A 19931-nucleotide genomic window follows, 5' to 3' on the forward strand; every position below is an offset into this window, starting at 1 on the left:
TATTATGCTCCTAACTCTATCATGAGGTCTCTATGGTAGACACGCATTAAGTTTGTACACCAATATCCTTTGGGCGGTCTCAGTCACTCTCCCTCAACAAGAGACGTCTATTGGGTTCTCCGCGGTTGTTGGGTAAAGTCCTGTCAAGCCATGGTTGGGGTATAGGTCACCACTCTCTCACATCATCGTTTGGTATGAGATTGGCACGTGTCAAGGATAATCTTAGCCCAGTGCAAAGTCATACAGTCTCGTACTACATATGGTCCGGATATCTCCCCTCATGCCTAGTGCCCTTTTGATTCAATACATTTCCACCTATGAATGGAATCCTCAACGGGAGGCATCTGTTGGATCCCATTCCTTAACCCAATGGTCGTCCACATATAATGGACATGATGCTCTCCATGTCCTCTCACGGATCATTTCACCGGTCTTGAGCGCCCATGAGCCCTTATCTATTATATGCAACCCTACCTCTCTATGATGATAGTGGGCCTGCTTGACGCTCAGGACCCAGCCACTAACATCACGGATTTACCGGCTTCAATACCCCTGCCAGAAGGGTAGTAGTACTCATGAGGTTACCTAGCCAAACACTTCTAAACACTTAGCATTCATGTACTTAAGTCTAGATGCATACTCATGTAAGTTCACTAGGGTAATGGGCGAACCCACAACCCTAGTTTGAAACATAAAATAAAAAGAGTAATTTAATTCAACATCATCCATATATCTTCATCTCAATGATTTCGAATTTGAAAGTAAAAGAAACACTCAATCCATTCAATCTCATCCATCCCATACATTCTCATATTATTTTCAAAGAATATTGAAAATAGAAGCAAATATACTTGCTTACCTTTCATTCGTGCAAAGTCCCACACATAATCACAAGATAATAAATATTAAAACAAGACAATATTATCAATAATGAAATTTAATTACATAATTAAACATGCAAGATAAGGTTGAGTATATTCCTCACCTTTTTAGTTAGCATAAGCTCTCCAAGGTTCCACAATTAAAGTCACACTTACAAGTTGGTGATTATAATCAAAATAAACCTAATCATGTAAGAGGATCATTAGACATAAATTAGAAGTCAATTGGATTTTAATAAAGTTCCCAAAATAACCCAACAAAAGCCTAATCTGCCAACTATCTTCGAACCCACCTTTCTCAACCTAGTTTCAGCAAAAGTCAAATTTCACCATCAATTCGAAGTCAAATCGAAACGAAACTTTGGGAATGTCTAATTGGCAGCAATAGGGTCCTAAGTATACCTTCAATTTGATCTAATTCCATATCAATCAAAAAGCCCCAATTTTGGGCTCTTGCGAGTGCTCTCGGCTGGGTTTGAGAGCCAAAATGCAAAATCGTTTGCAACGACTCGCACAAATCACTTACAAACCAAAGGGAAACATAAATGAAACTATTTGCAAGCATTCAAAACACCTATCAAGCAACAACTACTCAAATCTATCATTTATTGCGAAGAACTACTCCTAAAAGCTTAAAGAAGAGGGTTTGATGGTTCTTATCTTTCCTAACGTTTCCGCAATGATCCGGGTGCCGACACGCGTTCGAATGTTTAGGAACCTTCCTTTCCCTTGGTTTCTCTTCCTCCTTTAGCCTCAGCTTCGTACTAGCCTTCTAAAATGCGAGTATGAGAAGTTAGAAACTCAAAATAGGGTTTTAAACATGAAAAACCCGATTCTACCCCGAAGCTGGAAAATAGCCTGGGGGTTGGGGCGGTCGACCGGACGTCGGTCCCAAGTTGACCCATCAAATGGACTCCTATTTGGTGATTTTTGGCTTGTTGGAAAGGTCTTTCGACGATCTTCGATTTGATACCTTATTTGCGTCAATCGGATTCTCCATCGTCGATCTACGGACATTCCAAGATCACCCTTTTTACACCATCATGATTAATCTTCTCTCTTCAATTAAACTTTAGGAGAGTTGATGAGTCATCACAAGGGTCATCCACCAACATTGGTTCCATTTCCAACCCTTCGGGCTCCACTTGAATGGCCCACATTTTCCGTCAACTTGAGGCCCGATTTTCTCGATTTTGAAGCCACGGGTTAAAGGGGTAGAAATCCGGGGGATTTCACACAAATACCTTACGGGGTATAGTAAAATTGGTTGCACGTAAGGGAACTTCAAGAGGATACTGCTAGTCCAAGACACGTGAAAGCATTCTATTAAGGAGATAGGTGGCAGTTTGAACTGCATCACCTCAAAATCGAGGTGGCACAGACATAGTAAACATAAGGGATCGTATTACCTCCAAGAGAGATGCCTATTATTGTGCTTTGTGACTCCATTTTGAGGGAGTGTATCAACACAACTGGTTTGATGGATAATCCCATAGTTAGAATAGTAAGAGGGAAAGCTACCACCAAAATATCTAATTCCTATGGATTTTAATAACAGCCCCAAACTGGGTCTTAACCATATTGTGAAAATTCTAGAAATAGGAAAGACATCACTTTTTTAATGTAAGAGATAAACCTAAGTAGTTTGGGTGCAACAATCAATGAATGTAACAAACCTTCGATGACCAAATATAGACACGGTCCAAGAAGGATACATCAAAATGAATAATAGACAATGAAATTTTACTTCTATTATCTGAAATGGGATAAATATGTGTTATCTGCTTGGCTGGAATACATGCATCATAATGAAAATCATCCAAATCAAACTTTTTAACCAAATTAGGGAAAAGTCTATACAAAGCTGACAAAAGAATGTGGCCAAGATGATTATGCCAATGTAACAAAGGCACTAACGCAAGAGAGGTTGATGCAGAAACTATAGAAAGAGAGAATGGAGAACTAAAATCATCCAATAGGTAGAGCCTCTTCTTCTGTTTACCATTGCCAATCGTATGCCCTATCTCCAAGTCCTGAGAAACACATTTAGATGGAAAGAATGTTACACATCACGAGTTATGCTACCAATGGATAGTAAATTAGTTGAAAATTTAGGAACATGCAAAACAGAGGAAAGGATGAGGTTAGGCGAACAGATGATGGAGCCCTTTTCAGAAATAGGAGACAAGTATCCATTAGTTGTTTGAACATTATACACAAATGGAATAGAAGAATAAGTGTGGAATAAAGAAGATAAGCTTGTCATGTGTTTCGTTGCCCTAGAGTCAATTATCCAGGATGAATAAATAGAATTGACACTATGACAACAGAAAATACCTATGAGAGGTTGGCAACCAGAGGTTAGCAGTGCAACACTTGTGTTGGGAGTCCACCCGGAAGAGGATCCATCAAGTCTAGTCATCAGCTGAAAAAAGAGATTCCGGATCTCATTTGTGACAAATAAGTGCTAGAGTACTCTAGATGTCTGGAATAGTCTAATATGCAGATGTAGGATTGTTGCCCCTACATGCCTCCATGGAAACTGGCTAGACGTCTATATAATTTCCAATATTTATCCATTGGAAGACTTTCCTTACCACGATACTCACACTTCATAGGAGGTCGAGAGTCACCAAAACTAGTAGCTAATGCCGAACCTATCAAGAGTATGTATGTGCACCAAAACTATCAAACGATTGTCCTTCGTATCCACCATGGCATAGGCTTGTTTCAAAGAGGGAAAGGGTTCACGATCTGTGCACAAATATGATTATACTCTATATTCAATCTTGCTAGATAGTCATAAAACCAAAGTTTATCCTCCCATTTTTTATAAACAATAGCATCTTCAGCATTTTTTGGTGTAATTTCCTATAGAAATCCAAGGTTTGGTAGTATCCTCAAAGTATTGAGAGAGAGTAAGTTCTTTCGGTTGTAACTAATGAATTTTTCGTTTAATTTCAAAGCACTATGCATCATTATCCACTCTTGAGCAACCTTCAAAATAGTAGCAACATCTGGGAGAAGGAGATAGCTTTCGGCTATGGTTGGTCAAATAGAACTAAGAAGAAATCCCATCACTAAACATTCATCTGTATACCACATGAAAAATTGTAGAATGGGGGAGATGAAGGTTTAGTAAAAGTCCCATTAGAATGGCCACTCTATGAGCACCAACTGCTAAAGAGACAGAATGAGACCATAGAAGATAATTGGTCCATTGAGCTTAATTGTGGTCATCTGAAGTGCAGAAAACTCACATTCCTGAGGAAGTGAAAAATTCATCAGAGACACCAGAATAGAAGTTGGATGTATCTTCTGCCATCATAGGAATAAGGGATTGATCAAGGATGAAGAAAAAATTTCAGTAGGAGGAAAAAAACACTCACCACCTAAAATAGGTCATTTTTTTTATGACATATTACACATGGGGCTGGTTCTTGTTGTTTCTTTCTTTCTTTCGATCTTTTCTTTTCCTTTTTTTTTTCTTCTTTTTTTTTTTTTAAGCAATGGAGGTTCCAAGTGGTGGTGTTTCAAGTACAGGTTGTAGGCAATGGGTCTGGTGGTGTTACAGGTTGTAGGCGACTCAAGGATGGATGGTTTTTTATTGCAATGGGAAGAAAGAAGTCATTGGTTGTAGATGCTTTTGAAAGTTGATATTATGGAAAAAGAAGAAAAAAAAAACAGTTTGATAGGCTTGAAAGGCCTGGCGATGGTGGCGAAAGAGTGATGGTGGTGCTGCACCTGTGTTTTCTTACCTCGAATCTGAATATTGCAGGCTCTATTCCTGTGATGATTCCCTCTCTTTCTTTCTTTCTTTCTTTCTTTCTTTCTTCCTTCCTTCTTCTTCTTCTTCTTCTTCTTTTTCCTTCTTCTTCTCTCTCTTGTTTGAAAGATGGATCACAAACTCTAATACCATGTTGAAAGAGGTGAGTGAATCCTAGCTTACATCAGTAAGACATAGTAGGGTTTTATTTATAGTAATAGTTATGAATAAGCAAATAGAATGATATCCGATGTGGGACTAAAAACATAAGCAATAACAACTATCTAATAGACCAAACTACCCTATGTACTTAACTTATGACTTGCAACATAGCTAAACTTTGACAAGGTAAATTGTATATGGCTTGTGAAAAAAAAAAACATGGGCTATTCATACAAAAAATATCTTGGGTTTCATGGCCAACTCCATGGATGCCACCATCCAAGGTGTTGCTCAAAGGAGAAGGGGAAAAAAAACCTTCCATCTATAAATAGGGAAAATGGTTGGTTGTTTGAAACAAGAGAAAATAACACCTAAAGAGAAGTGAACACAAGTGTTGAATGGAATTTTTATTGGGTTAGAGCTGGAGTAGTGGGTTGGTTTGTAATCTCTTCAAGGGCTGAGAATGTAAGTAAGAGAGGGTGCACCAGGGTATCTAATTTTGGATATAGGGTTGGGTTTGGTTCCAAACCTGAGCATTGTTGCAAGTTGTATAACTTCATTCTTATAGTGAAAAAGTTTCATTATGCCCATGGATGTAGGTAAAGTTGAACTATGTAAATTGTGTGTTTGTGTTTTTGTGTTTTAGTGGTAATTACTGTTGCATAATTCCAAGTAATAAACACGTGGTTTGACATAGACTCTTTTCACATATACCATTTTTTCCTTTATTTTCTTTATTGATATTTCACACAGGTGGAAGAAGTGAATCGGGTATTAACATCCCCCCCCCCCCCCCCCAACAAGCGGTATTAAAGCCAGATTCACAACAAGTGGATCTTGATTAAATTATTCATAAGACGATGGAGGGAATTACTTTGACAAGGATAAATAGATTGAATGGAGTTAATTAGATGATTTGGAATGTGCAAAGATGGAGGGCTTGTACTACAAAGGCTTATTAGCACCCATAAAAAAGGCAGAAAAAGTTTATGTTGTTGAATGGAAACTCTTGGATTGTAAAACTGTTGGATTTATGCAAAAAAATTTGGACAATTCTGTTTTCCACCATGGATTCATAGAGACATTGGCATATTCACTTTTGGGAGAAACTTGAAAACTTGTACGAGAGAAGAAAAAAATGCTATTAATAAGGTTTCTTGATAGGGAAGCTTGTGAATCTCAAGTACAAAGTAGGCAACCTAGTTACAATACATTAGATGAGGTGAAAAGCATTGTGATCCAACTCTCAACTATGAAGATGGTGCTTGAAATTGAATTGCAAGTTAGTCTTGTTACTTTTTAGCTCATGACCTAATAGCTAGGATACAATATGGTGTCTTTTAGTATTTCAACACTTGATGATGAATTAACGACAAGTCAAGTGATATGAAGTCTCTTGAATGACAAGACAAGGAGAGGATCCTTGATCTAGTCTTGAGGAAAAGGACCACTCATTATAGAAAATTGGGAGAGAAGACTCTAGACAAGAAAACGAATGATATGTCAGCATTCCAACAAGGAGGGGCATATGAAAAGGGAGTTTAGAAAGCCAAAGAAAGATGCATTCAAAGAGGAGTAGGAGGAATAGAAGACAAATGGTACCACTAGCACCGTCTATTTGGACGCCAATGTTATTTAGTTTTTGTCACAACTCAAGTGATCATGTTGGTGCCCCATCATTTTTGTTCAAGAACCTCTATAGTGCTAATGAGCATTAATATGTGACGAGATGGTGGGATGTAGATGCTGAAATATCTACCTACCATCACATTAATACATGAAGGAAAACTAGAAAATTGATGGATCTTGAAACCATACAAACGGCCTGATCACCTGATGGAAATGAAGTTTTGCGAAGGAGAATCTGCTGTATGATTAAGAGACACTCATTCAAGAGACTAGCGCTAAAGAAAGAGTTAGACTAGGCGATGAACATGAAATTGCAACAAAAGTGGTGTATATAGAATCGTACAGGCATAAGGATGGTGCACATAGAATGATACATGCACTGCCAATCCGCATGGTGAAAGACAAAGGTAAGCAATCATGTCGTGGATTCACATCGTCTGTAATTCATTTCCCTACAATTCTCTGTAATTCCCTCTTAGGATTGTGCCATGTGGCATTTAAGTAATCCGGTCACCCAATTCAACTATTTGATTTTATTTAAACCCACCGTATTTGATTTTTTTAACTCTGTTTGTTGGGTGCCGTTGGTTCTTATGCCTGTGCTCCTGGTTCGTGTGGTGTTCGAAGATGTAAATCCATCATGTCGTAGGATTGGAAAAATATGGTGGACATTTTTACAATATGTAGAAATTTGAAAATCATCATGCTAAAGAGCTTGTGTATGGATACAGAAGCATGGGAGGCATGGCCTGTCACTCCTTATGAGTTAGAGGGGGAGTTTATTAATCCTCCTTAATAAGGAGGAGGGTGGGCTTTCACCAGATAGCACAAAAACTTTGACAAGTTGGATTGCATTTAGCTTGTTTGAAGAAAAAACAAAATGCTCCATGTGATAAATCCGTTCATTGTCCATCTATAAACAAGGTGGAGGTTTGGTTGTTTGAAACAACACCCAAAGAAAAATGATCTCAAGTGTTGAGTGGATTGTGATTGGATTAGAGTTGGGCGTGTGTGGTTGAATCTCTTGAGGGCTGATGTGTGGTTGGAGTGGTGTCGGGGTATTTGGTGTAGGATAGATGGTTGGGTCTTATTCTTAATCTAAACATTGTATAAATTGTATAGCTCCATTCTTATAGTGAAGAAGTCACATTATGTCCGTGGATGTGGGTACAACCAAACCACCTTAGCTGTTGTATTTGTGTTTTTGGAAATTACTTTTGCATCACATAGATACTATTTACATATCGTTATTCACAACTCCAGTTTCATACTTTATTTTCTTCATCGATCTTTTACAAAGGTGAGAAAAGTGAACTGAGTAATGGTTACTTTTTCCTACTATGATGAATCGAAAATGAACGTATCTTCCACATGCAAATTATAATTGATCACTAACTTTAAAAGGCATAATTCCTCTATTACCCTTTGACTTTTTTTATCATTGTCAAGATCTGCCCTTTTTTTTGCTGAGAAGTTATACATTAGATCTTCCAAAAAGAAGTTTGAACATGCTGCTACTTTGTTAACCTTTGATTTTTCCATTTAGATTGTCCATGGGCATCCACCAATTGTTATCAATTGTTTTCGACGATTCTTAACATTGTTATAAACCTTCTTAAATGTAAATTGACGAGACGTGAGAGTAACATTATATGCTATACTAAAGGGTAGAAGAACAGGCCAGTAAAGATGTCAATTTGATATCGAAATTGTATACTAAAACTGAAACCTTCCATTTAAAACCATACCATTCCGAACTGTTTAGAAAATGGAACTGTATGGTTATTAAAAAAGTTTCTATTCCGTATGATACCGTGACAGTTTTGGATGCAATACCGATAGTATATGCCATTTATAATATTTTATTCCATTTATGTACTGTTTTATACTATTTTTGTATGAGTTATATACCAAAACTGTAGCATACCATAATACCATTTTTCATACAAAAAACACAGTATGGTAACAGTTTGTTAATGTAGAAGCTAAAATATCACAATACTGTCTCAATTATTGGATTTTGATTTTTTGTCATAACGTTTGATATCTTTACTGTGCTTTAAAAAAAATTAAAATAAATAAACACGTCTTTTATTTCGCAGAGAAAAAGACTCGTACCCCTAACACCAACCAACTACCACATCATCAATAGCATTTCCAAATGCACCGCCTGCTGTCAAATCATCACTTTGTCACCTTGCTTAGACTGCCTTAGAACTGCCAAATCACTCTGTAGCTTTCACCGAGAAAAAGTCATTCTGTAGCCCCTTTGGTATATCTATAAGCCATCGTCAAAGCTACACTTGTTCCTCTACTCTGCCGACTGAACCAAACACTATATCACTCTCATGTGTGTTGGCCTTATCTGTGTCGGCCTTATCTCATGAATGAATGAATGAACTGATGAAGAAGATCAAACTTCAAATATAGTGGCTTTACACACAGGATTTCTCAAATCTCAAGTATGAACATAGACTAAAATGGCCTTATGAATTTCTAAAGATGAACTCTAACCAGAGCCATACAGGTGGGAAAGGAATCAAAGGTTGCCATGTTCATGAACTGTATTTCTTCTTTTTGGTTTGTCATTTATCTATTTGTTTATAAAAACGGCTTTCTCTGGTTCTTTCCTTTTCTCTTTTTCCTGTCCAATCTTGGATCTGGACAGCATTGACAAGAATATTTGGATATATCCCCAACCAACTCACTTCTTTTTCTCTTTGTATTTCTATTGGAATTTCTGTAGCAATTTCAGTCTTTTAGGCTCAAACAACTAAGCAGATTCGAAGGTGATGAACATGTATGTGTTCAGAGTTCTCTCCCTATAGTGGGCAGGGTGTTGAACTTGTAATGGGTTGATGGAGTCCACTTCCAGAGAGAATCAAGGAAGAGTTCCAAAATTTCTGCATTTTTGACAAATTTTGTCAAACAAGTAGATGAAAGGTGGGGTAGAACAAAGAGCCAAGCTCCCTTCAATGTGAAAGGCACCTAAATATTCATATTTCTACCGGTGGCAGCAAGTGGAGCCCACGCGGCATCAAGGAATCAAGATAGCCGTCCTACACTGACATCCATACAAAAATCAAAAAGTTGTAAATCACACGTAATCAGGATCTGCTGCAGTAGCTTTTCCACTTCTTTTAAAGTTTTAAAAACCTACAGCAAATTCCAGAATGTTGGTCTCACTGCAATGGCTCACTACAAACCAGTTATGGGTTTCTTCTTCTTCTACTTCTTCTTCTTCATCAGCTTGTTCGTTGCAGTGACTTATACAGAAGCTGCTCAGCTGGTTCCGGCCGTGTTTATGTTCGGAGATTCACTGGTTGATGTGGGAAACAACAATTATTTAAAGCTCTCACTCACAAAGGCCAACTTCCGCCACAACGGCATCGATTTTCCAACCCATCAACCCACGGGCAGGTTCACTAATGGCAAGAATCCAGCAGACTTGATTGGTAAGTCATGAATTTAGTTCATAAATTTTTGTATAAGGTGCGCCACCTGATTATGTAGTATACATAGGTTCATGTATGTCATATGCCACCAACATATTATATTTATTTGATACAATATTTTTTGTTGGTACAAAGGGGTTTATTAAGTTAGGGATGAGATATTAATAGGCTTCAGTGAGAGTCAATCTCACGACCTCTTCACTAAGAAGTGTTGGTTTGAACCACTAGAATAACCCTGCGTTGGCTTTGATTCAATATTTATAGTATAAGCAATACAATTTTACTTTTGAGTAAACTACACTACGTATTAATTGACGTTTTTAGTCTTGTGCACATCTCTCATTAATTCTATCAGTACGTAGAGATGGATCCATTCCGAACATTGTTGTGAAAAGATATGAGAGGGACCAATCCTCTATCCCTATAGGTATCCCTATAGGCAGAGGATATGGATTCACCAAAACATGCTACATAAAATGTAAAGTATCATGGGTCCCACAATAAATTTCATTTGACCATCTTTAGGGGGGTTTGGATGTCATAGACAAGACAAGCCCACTCTCCACAAATACCCCTTCTTCCCATTGAAATGGTAACATGGGACATGGATTAACTCTCTGTTATATGTGTTATTTATCTCTAACTCTTCCTAGATTGAGAATTTTCAGGGGAAAAAATGATATCTTGATGTATTTTTTTTTATTGCAGCTGAGAAATTGGGTTTACAAACTTCACCACCGTATTTCTCGCTAGTTTCGGCAACAAACAAGACCAATGCATTCCTTTACGGGGTGAACTTTGCTTCAGGAGGAGCTGGCATTATGAATGACACCAATAGGTTTCAGGTATTGGTGCTTTTCTAATACTGAGAAATATGAATCTTTACCACTCAACCAACCCTGCATAGGCTTTAAGAACTAGTCTGAACTAAGCATGGGGTTTATGGCTATGCTATCAGGGTTCTTCTAAGCTTGAACTCTTGACCTCTAAGTTAAAAATCATTAGTCTTTACCAACTAATAATCCCTTGAATTGTTGCTAAATAGTTTATTTATCAAACTCAATCTATATATAATTTCTAATTTAACTAAATCAATATAGGGTTAGATGGGTCCTGGTTTAGTTAGCCCTAGGGCTAAACCAAAATCCTACTTGACCATATTAAGGCCGGCTAAATCAAAACCCTTAAAAATTATTCAAAATTGCGGTGAACGTGGATCGAACACGTGACCTTCAGATCTTCAGTCTGACGCTCTCCCAACTGAGCTATCCCCGCATGAGATTAACATCAGCTTTTTTGTATTTTTATTCAAACAGAAATCTCTCTCCATTGATCAACAAATCGATTACTTCTCAACTGTTTATGGAAATCTGGTGCAATACCTAGGAACCGGTGGAATGCAGAATCTTTTATCCAAGTCATTATTTGGTGTGGTGATCGGTAGCAATGACTTGCTTGGTTACTTTAAACCAAAATCCACTCTCAGCCAGAAAATGACTCCCCAGCAACTCGTCAACTTGATGATTTCTTCTCTAAAAGGGCAGTTGAAGGTACTATTCATATCACTTTGAATACTGGCATAATCATAGTTCTCAGATAGTCTGGATCCTCTACCTTGACTGGTGGGTTCCTTTCTAAGTGTATGATGGAGAAGTGTGAGATTGGGGTCTGGGACGTACAATCGTCTACCGGCCCGTAGGAGTAGAGGATCCCAATTCGTTCTTGGTGCTAATTAATTGTCTCTTTACTTCTTGCTATCCTTCTAAATGCAGCGAATATACAACCTTGGTGCACGTAAGTTTGTTATGATCGGTGTGGGAGCAGTTGGGTGTTGCCCATTACAGAGAAGTCAGAACAAATCAGAAGAATGCAATGAAGAAGCAAATTACTGGGCTCATACATACAATGAAGGTGTCAAGGCACTTCTTAATGGGATGAAATCAGAGCACAGAGACATTAACTTTTCCTTCTTTGATACATACGCTATGTTGATCAACTTCATCCAGAGTCCAGCTACATACGGTACAACTACATCTTGATTCTTGTTGCGATCAAATCTATCTCCTCCACTGAATTGGGCCAAGTTTTGAGTTGAACTAAGTTGAAAGAGTAAATTATTAGAAGGTATTGACCATTAGGATTTATGAGTCGCCTCCGAATCTCAAGTCAGATAGAATAATGGCACCATCCAAACTAGGTCTGATTCTGTGAAGGAGTTGGATTCAGTTGCATTAATAATTATCATTTTCATCCACTAGAGGAGTTAGTGATGGATTCTGTTACTTCTTATTATCTATTTGCAGGGTTTACAGAGGTTAAAGCGGCTTGTTGTGGGCTGGGGAACCTCCGTGCAAAGGTTCCTTGCTTGCCTATTGCTGAGTACTGTTCCAACAGAGCAAATCACATCTTCTGGGATCTCTATCATCCCACAGAAGCAGCTTATCGTATCTTTGTGGATAACATTTTTGACGGTTCCCAACCATATGCATACCCTATCAACGTGAAGCAACTAGCTGCCATCTAAGCTGTACAAGAGAGTTAATCTTACGGAAGAGAAATAGGAACCTCAACAAACAGAAGCATTAATGGAAAGGCCCCTGTAGCCCCACTTGACGGATCATTCAATCGAATCTTTGGAATGATTTAGAATACTAGCTAGTTATATTCATGGTAAACATAATGATGCAATAATCAATTTTGTTTTCACTTACAAGCATTTTTGAAAAACATAGGATAAGTAATTGCACAGGATAAGATCTACTCAAAGACTACATTTATGGCCAAGTAAATATGGGTTTTTCACCATGATGAAGAAGTGTAAGACGAGAGAACAAGTGAGTGAATAAAATGACCTCAATGTAAAACCAGTGTCATGTATTTATAGTTAATATACTACAATAACTGAAACGGATATTACAACGTATAAGGGTATAGAGAACTATTCACTAATACCCTTCTGCAAAGTCAAGGGCCCGCCCCTCACGGAGCTTGAGTTTGGATCAAAGAAGTTCAATTTGAATAAGAGCCTTTGCTAAGAGCCTTAGCAAGCTGATCAACTCTGGAAACATAATGAATAACAAGATCCACTGGCAACTTCATCTCGACCAAATTGAAAATCCACCTCAATGTGTGTTGTACGGGCATGAAACACTGAGTTGGTTGATAAGTAGCATTGACATTGCCATACCACAATGTAGGAGGAGAAAGTAGGGTAATACTCAACTGAAGAAATGACTGGATCCAAGTAATTTTGGTAGTTGCTAAAGCAAGGGTTTGTATTCACCCCGTACTTGACCTTGCAAAGGTGATTTGTTTTTGAGACTCCCACGATACCAAATTGTTACCAAAAGAATATAAGATACCCTCCTTGAGACTTCCAATTATCAGGGCATTAATTTGCAAAGCCTGCATTCATGTGAGCCCCAAGAGAATAAAAAGAAGATGGAGTAAGATGAATCCCAAACAAAATAGTTCATATAAGCTAATGTAAAAGCCCCTTCAAAGCAGTCCAATGGGCCTCACTCAAAGTGGCTAAAAATTGGCACAACTTGTTCACTAGATAGGATAAATCTAGACAGGTTAATATCGCATACTGCAGTGCCCCAATGAGACTTTGATAGAGAGTTTGATCCAATAAGGGTGGACCATCAGCACAATAACTAGTTGAAGAGAGGGTACCATTGGTGTAGAAATGGGCTTAGAATCAGAGAGCCAGCCCGAGCTAGTAAGCCATTAGCATAGCATTGCTGAGAGAGGAGCAAACCCGTAGGCATAGGAATCAATTAAATCCAAGGTAAAATCGAGCAACGCGCAAATCCTTAAGAGCAAACTCAGAAAATAAAGAGCCCATGAGCTGTGCCTTAGATGAAGGCCTAGTAATTAATATGTCATCGATGTAGACAAGAATACAAAGTGGCCCATTAGCAAATAACAGCTAAGATGATGGAACCAGACCTTAGGGGCTTGCTAAATCCCATACGATGATGACCTTTGAAGTTTGCAAACATGATTACAAAAATGTAAATCGAGTGGTTGTTGCATATACACATTTTCGTTCAAGGTACCATGAAGAAAAGAATTATTGACATTGATTTGCTGAATAGTAACACTCTATAGTGTCAAATCCAACTTCTTCAGGATCCTTGGTACAATCGATTCAGAATCGAAAAACTTTTTGGTCTATCTGAGAATCCTTGGTACAATCGATTCAGGATCCTTTTGTCCTAATGGGGGACTTCAATGAGATTTTAGAGGCCAACGAAAAGTTGGGGGGGGGGGTTCTTTTAAACCTTCAGGAGCTCATTTTGCTTTCAAAAACTTTTTGCACAATGAACAATTGTTGGAATGGGTTGCACTGTGGTGTCCATTCACTTGGGCTAATAGACAAATTCCACCGAATCTTGTGAGAGAAAAGTTAGACAGAGTCTTTTCATCCCCTTCATGGGCTGGGAGGTTTCCTAACCCTAGAGTTATCAAACTCCCAGCAACAGGTTCTGATCACAACCCTTTAATCTTGGAACCTATACCCAATCCAACTTATGACTGGAAACAACTTCATTTTCAAAATGCTTGGTTTTCCCATCCAAAATTCTCTTCAGACTTGAAGTATGCATGGAATGAAAATGGTGATACATCCCTTCCTAGCAGGCTAGGAAATTTATCATGTTTTCTGGCAAACTGGAACAAGTCGGTTTTTGGTAGAATTGATAATTTGTACCAAAGAACTTCTCTGGAAATTGAGGTGATGGAGAATGAGAGGTTCCTGGATTGGCAACTCATCAATCGAGAGGTAAGTATGTCTCGGATGGGGATCAAAACACGAGATATTATCATTTGTCATGTAAAATTAATCTTCATCAAAGGAAGATTGAGACAATCAAAGCTAATGGCTCTACATACTCGAATCCAAGGGACATAACGGGGGTTTTTGCCGACTATATGAAAAATATCTATCAATCCTCGAATCCCTTGGATCTGGATTTTATTAGAAATCTCTTTCCTCCAATTGATGGATACTTAGGGGGGCTCGCTACATGTCCGGATCTTCAAGAGGTAAAGATTGTTGTGTTTTCACTTGGACCTTTCAAGGCTCCAGGGGTGGATGGATTTAATGCCTTTTTCTTTCACAAATTTTGGGATTTAATTCATGGGGAGGTGGTCAATTTTGTGAAAACTTTCTTTCTTAATGAATCCCTTCCTCCGGGAGTGAATCATACTCTACTATGTTTAATTCCCAAGAAAGGAGAGCCTAAGGAAGTGTCGGATTTTAGGCTTATTAGTTTGTGTAATGTGTCTTATAAAATCATTGCAAAAATTTTGGCCAAAAGATTGAAACCATTTCTTCCTAGTCTTATTTCACCAAACCAAGGTGCTTATGTGGAAAATAGACAAATTACTGACAACATCATCATTGCCCATGAAATTTTCACTACATGAAAATGCCACATTCCAAATTTGGTTTTCTTGCGCTAAAATTGGACATGTCCAAAGCATATGATAGAGTTGATAGAAATATCATTTAAAATCTTTTTTGCTTTCTGGGGTTTGATGCAAAGTGGTGCTCTCTTATTAAAGCCCTAATCTCCTCACCCACTTTTTCCATAAAGCTTAATGGGTCTCCTTACCAGTGGTTCTCTGGATCTCGAGGACTTAGACAAGGATGCCCCTTGGGTCCTTATTTGTTCTTTTTAATCATGGAGGTTTTATCTCGATTACTTGATGAGTATAGGAATTTGAATCTTCTGAGTGGCATAAAGGTTGGACGTGGGGTGCCAGAAATTTCACATCTCTTCTTTGTGGATGTTATGTTCCTCTTCTGTAAGGCTGAAAGGGAGGAAATATTTGCTTTAAAAGCTGTTTTAGAACTTTTTTCGGATTTGACGGGACAAGAAATAAATCTAGAAAAGAGTGGGGCCTTTTTTTAGTAGAAGTGCCTCCCAAGAAGACAGAGCTCGTACATTGGCTATATTGCGGGTGTCAGAAATCAAGAAAGAGACCACTTATCTGGGAACTACTTTGTTACTAGGAAAGGAAAGACAAGGCTATTGCAATCTGTTTTGGATTGAATGGCAAAGAAAATGGCAGGGTGGAAAGCAAATAATTTGTCATATGCGGGAAGAGTAGTACGTATGCAATTTGCATTTCAATCAATGGCACTATATCAAATGCAAAGCATTAGATACCCAAAAAACATTTGCACAAAAATCGATGCAATATGTCAGAGATTCTGGAATGGGAAACCAAGGGAACAATGGAAAATGAATTTGATTTCCTGGGGGAGATGCTGCCAAATGAAAGAGCAGGGAGGATTAGGATTTAAGAAAATGGAGGATTATAATGTTGCTCTTTTACTCAAACAAGAGTGGAGGATGCTTACTCAACCAAGATTTATGGATGAAAATTTTGAAAGCAAGATATTTCAAAAACTCATCCATATTTGATCCACAGCTACGAAAGAAGAGAGGATCTTGGACGTGGAATAGTTATCTAGTATACTATCACAATTGAAGTCAATGATTCTCCGGAAGGTCGGGAACAGAACACAAACTTCATACTAGTTTGATCCATGGCAACCACACCAACATGAATTGTTATCAAATAATCCTAGCTAACTAACTTCTCACAATGGCATAGGCGGAGTACGGTTGTGGAAGTTTTCAACAACCTACAAATGCGTGAAAGGGAAGTATCTTCCAACATTACTAATTTCTATAACTTGTCTAACCCAACCCCATTTTTCCTCTACTACCTAATTTATCTAATTACGATGATGGTTGGGTATCTCGATTGAACTCGAATGGGAAATTTACGGTCAAATTAGCACTCCATGCAATTGAGAAGTCGAGATCTCCACCACAGGATGCTCAAGTAGCTAGGTGGTGAAAATTCTGTGAAAACTACCAATCCACCCTAAACTCCTAATCTTCTTTTGGCGTACACTGAGTGATGGGTTACCAGTGAGAGCAAAAATTGCTCAGTGGACTCATATCCAACCTGATTGTGTGTTATGTGGGAAGGAAAGGGAAACTATTTGGCATGTGTTGATTTCTTGTGATTGGACAAAGAGAATCCACGTGGCTGAGCCTGCAAGATTGAGAACTGAATATTGGAACGATACATCACTATTAAGGATGTGTCAAAAAATTCAAAGTCAAATGGATAAACCAACGGCCACGTGGATTGTTTCTGTCTTCATATTTATATGGCAGGAAATAAATGGTATAGTTTTTTCACCCAATCTCGGTTATTGCTTGTATCAATAATTGGGTGGGTACGCTACAACCGAAATCACATGTGCTTGTGAATTAGGGGGGGGGGAGTCAAGCAGACCACCTCTATGATGAAACACTGTATTCTGAGATGCAAAGACAAATATGCCCTCTTATGCCAACGAATTCTAATGTTTTATTAATGTGTGCAGGGATTTTTAACAAACAGGTGAATGCGGCTGGATGGAGCATGGGGGTTGTTGTAGATGGACATATAAAGTCTTTCTTTTGGCATGATAAACACTGAAGATACTTTGGAAGCTATACTAGTTGAATTGCAAGCAGGAATCAATGCTGCGAAGGTTCTTGGACTAGAAGTGGATGAAGTTTGGAGTAATCATTTGGCACTAAAAAACCTATTACCAAGACCTTTAGTGTCTTTTTGGCCCTTATCTGTAATTGATAGTTTAATGCAGCTAGCTACTAGAACTTTGAATTACCACTTTTGATGAATTCCCATCCCCACAGCTTCATCGTTGGATCACTAACCTAGCTATAAATGCTACATTAGGAAATGAAGACTCTAATGATCCGTATTATTATATTTGTAATTGTCTTTAAGTAATATATATTTTTTCTTCTTATCAACAATAAAAAAAAATAATAATAAAAAAAAAAATAAATAAAAAAAAAAAAAAAGAAAAAGAAAAAGAAGAAAGAAGAAAGAAAGAAGAAAAACTGCTGAAACTACTCTAACAGATTCTAATAGTTTTAGATACTCCGTATAAATGAGACATGAGACTTGACAAAAGAAAGAGAACAATTTCTGATTTCTAAACAGAAAATGGAGAATAAAGAGAACAATTTCTGAACTTCTGAAAATGGAAAATAAAGAGAACAATTTTTTTCAACAGAAAACGTTGGTGAACAGATATGGTGTCGTTTTACCTGGTAATTGAACCCAACCATAGTCCGCTTAGCCTTGAATCCAGAGTATTCTACCTATCTCTTTCCTTTTACAAACTTCTACTTGCTGAACAAATTAAACCCAACATATATAACTTTCATGCTTCATTGGGAATATCTAGAATTAGCTCTAAATGTGTAACGTGACATACATTAGCCATGCAACCAAGCACACTATTTTCATTTTTTATTATTTCCAAGAAGGCAATAGTGATTCTTGTATGATTCATATTTGTATGAGGTAGACACTTTCATTCTTAACTCAAACCCATCAGTGAATCCATTACAATCAGCAGTAATGCTTCCTTTTGGATTTAGTTTTAGATTTGATTAGGATAACAAAAAAATTCTTCTCCATGATAATAGGGAGATGGGAACCACCGTGGTATGTAGTAGATATCATTGAAGATATAAGAGATTGCTCAACTCTATTCTTGAGGAGCACGTTTTGTCACAGGGTTCATGAGTCAAAGAAGGTGCTGATTTCCTTACTAATTTCCTTGATCAAGTTGTGGAACTGCAAATGGATTGGAACAACCTTCCAGATGCTCTTGTTCACCTTATACGAGACATGCATCTGGAAGGTTATATTACCGGCTGTAATGTACCAATAAGCAGAAAAGGAAAGAGGGAGATTCCAAAGTTAGGAAAGAATGGTTTGAAAGGGTAGATAGTTGATTGTATTGGCATCTAATGTGAAAAAAATAAGAGACACAAGACAGAATTGGAAGTTGGAATAACAGGTTGAAATTAAGGGGGTTTTGTTGGAGTCCTTCTCTGTATAGTTCTAGGAGTCTTGTGGTTGTGGTGTTAGGACTCTAGTGTTTTAGATTACATAAGATATTGAGTAGGAGTTTGTACCAATCAGTATTTCATTTGGGTTGCATATGTCTTTGTGAGTACTAATTGTAGAGTTCTTTTTGTATGTAATAACTGGTGTTTGATCAGCTGTGAGACTTCTAACATTAGTAGAACTCTTGAAAGTTTGATCAGTTGTGGAACTTCTAACAGCAATGGAACTCTTGGAAGTTTGATTAGTTGTGAAACTTCTAATAGTAGTGGAATTCTTGGAAGCAGTCCTAGCCGCATATGCTTGAGATGAAGTGGCGCCTAGGATGTTGGTTGATTTTTCAGATATATCCTTAATAATTTCTGGACAAGGAAATGGACCGATAAATTTCCAGGATTTTCCATTTTTCCAGATGGGCTTGAGACCATATTTATAAACTCACCCTCCCCCCAAAAAAAATTGCAATGGTAAATAAATTCCGTAGCCAAAGTTATAACACAAACTATTTGCGACGGTAATAAATTTCCGTAGCAAAAAAACAAAATCCAAGGGTAGCAAATAGTGAAGTACTTAGCATACATCTAAGTATTTGGTACTTTAACAAATTACAGAACCGACCCCAACCAATTTGCGAAGAAAACTTTTAAAAATTATTCAAAATTGCGGTGAACGTGGATCGAACACGTGACCTTCAGATCTTCAGTCTGACGCTCTCCCAACTGAGCTATCCCCGCATATATTTAATATCAGCTTTATTGTTATTATTATTGAAATAGAAATCACTCTGCATCAATCAATAAATTGATCACTTCTCAACTGTATATGGAAATCTGGTGCAATACCTAGGAACCGTTGGAATGCAAAATCTTTTATCCAAGTCATTATTTGGTGTGGTGATCGGTAGCAATGACTTGCTAAGTTACTTTAAACCAAAATCCGCTCTTACCAAAAAAACTCCCCTGCAACTTGTCAACTTGATGATTTCTTCTCTACAAGGGCAGTTGAAGGTACTATTCATATCACTTTGAATCCTGATACAAACTTAGTGCTCAAGAAGTCTGGATCCTCTACCTC

The 19931-nt window shown here is 37.8% G+C and overlaps 1 protein-coding gene and 2 non-coding genes across 3 annotated transcripts; 1 reads left to right on the forward strand and 2 right to left on the reverse strand.

Annotated features, from left to right (window-relative positions):
- The first annotated feature begins 9624 nt into the window (after positions 1–9624).
- On the forward strand, positions 9625–12740 carry LOC149002586 (GDSL esterase/lipase At5g55050-like). Its single transcript, XM_089137717.1, has 5 exons — positions 9625–9893; positions 10602–10738; positions 11210–11443; positions 11666–11915; positions 12197–12740. Exons 1-5 carry the CDS (start codon positions 9629–9631, stop codon positions 12415–12417), a joined length of 1107 nt encoding a protein of 368 aa, XP_088993843.1. The 5' UTR covers positions 9625–9628; the 3' UTR covers positions 12418–12740.
- TRNAF-GAA (transfer RNA phenylalanine (anticodon GAA)) lies at positions 11096–11168 on the reverse strand. Its single transcript has one exon. It is a non-coding gene; the product is annotated as a tRNA-Phe (tRNA).
- Positions 12741–19518: 6778 nt separating the features above from the next.
- TRNAF-GAA (transfer RNA phenylalanine (anticodon GAA)) lies at positions 19519–19591 on the reverse strand. The gene has a single exon. It is a non-coding gene; the product is annotated as a tRNA-Phe (tRNA).
- Between the last annotated feature and the right edge of the window lie 340 nt (positions 19592–19931).

Source organism: Hakea prostrata, chromosome 10 (genome assembly GCF_041222555.1).
Source record: "Hakea prostrata isolate BN-2017 chromosome 10, UWA_Hpros_2, whole genome shotgun sequence".
Taxonomy (NCBI): domain Eukaryota; kingdom Viridiplantae; phylum Streptophyta; class Magnoliopsida; order Proteales; family Proteaceae; genus Hakea; species Hakea prostrata.

Bases quoted from the DNA above. Each gene is read 5' to 3' on its own strand.
- LOC149002586 (XM_089137717.1), top strand. From the start codon at position 9,629: ATGGCTCACTACAAACCAGTTATGGGTTTCTTCTTCTTCTACTTCTTC. The intron at 9,894-10,601 runs GTAAGTCATGAA...TTTTTATTGCAG, and splicing joins GAATCCAGCAGACTTGATTG to CTGAGAAATTGGGTTTACAA. The intron at 11,916-12,196 runs GTACAACTACAT...ATCTATTTGCAG, and splicing joins CCAGAGTCCAGCTACATACG to GGTTTACAGAGGTTAAAGCG.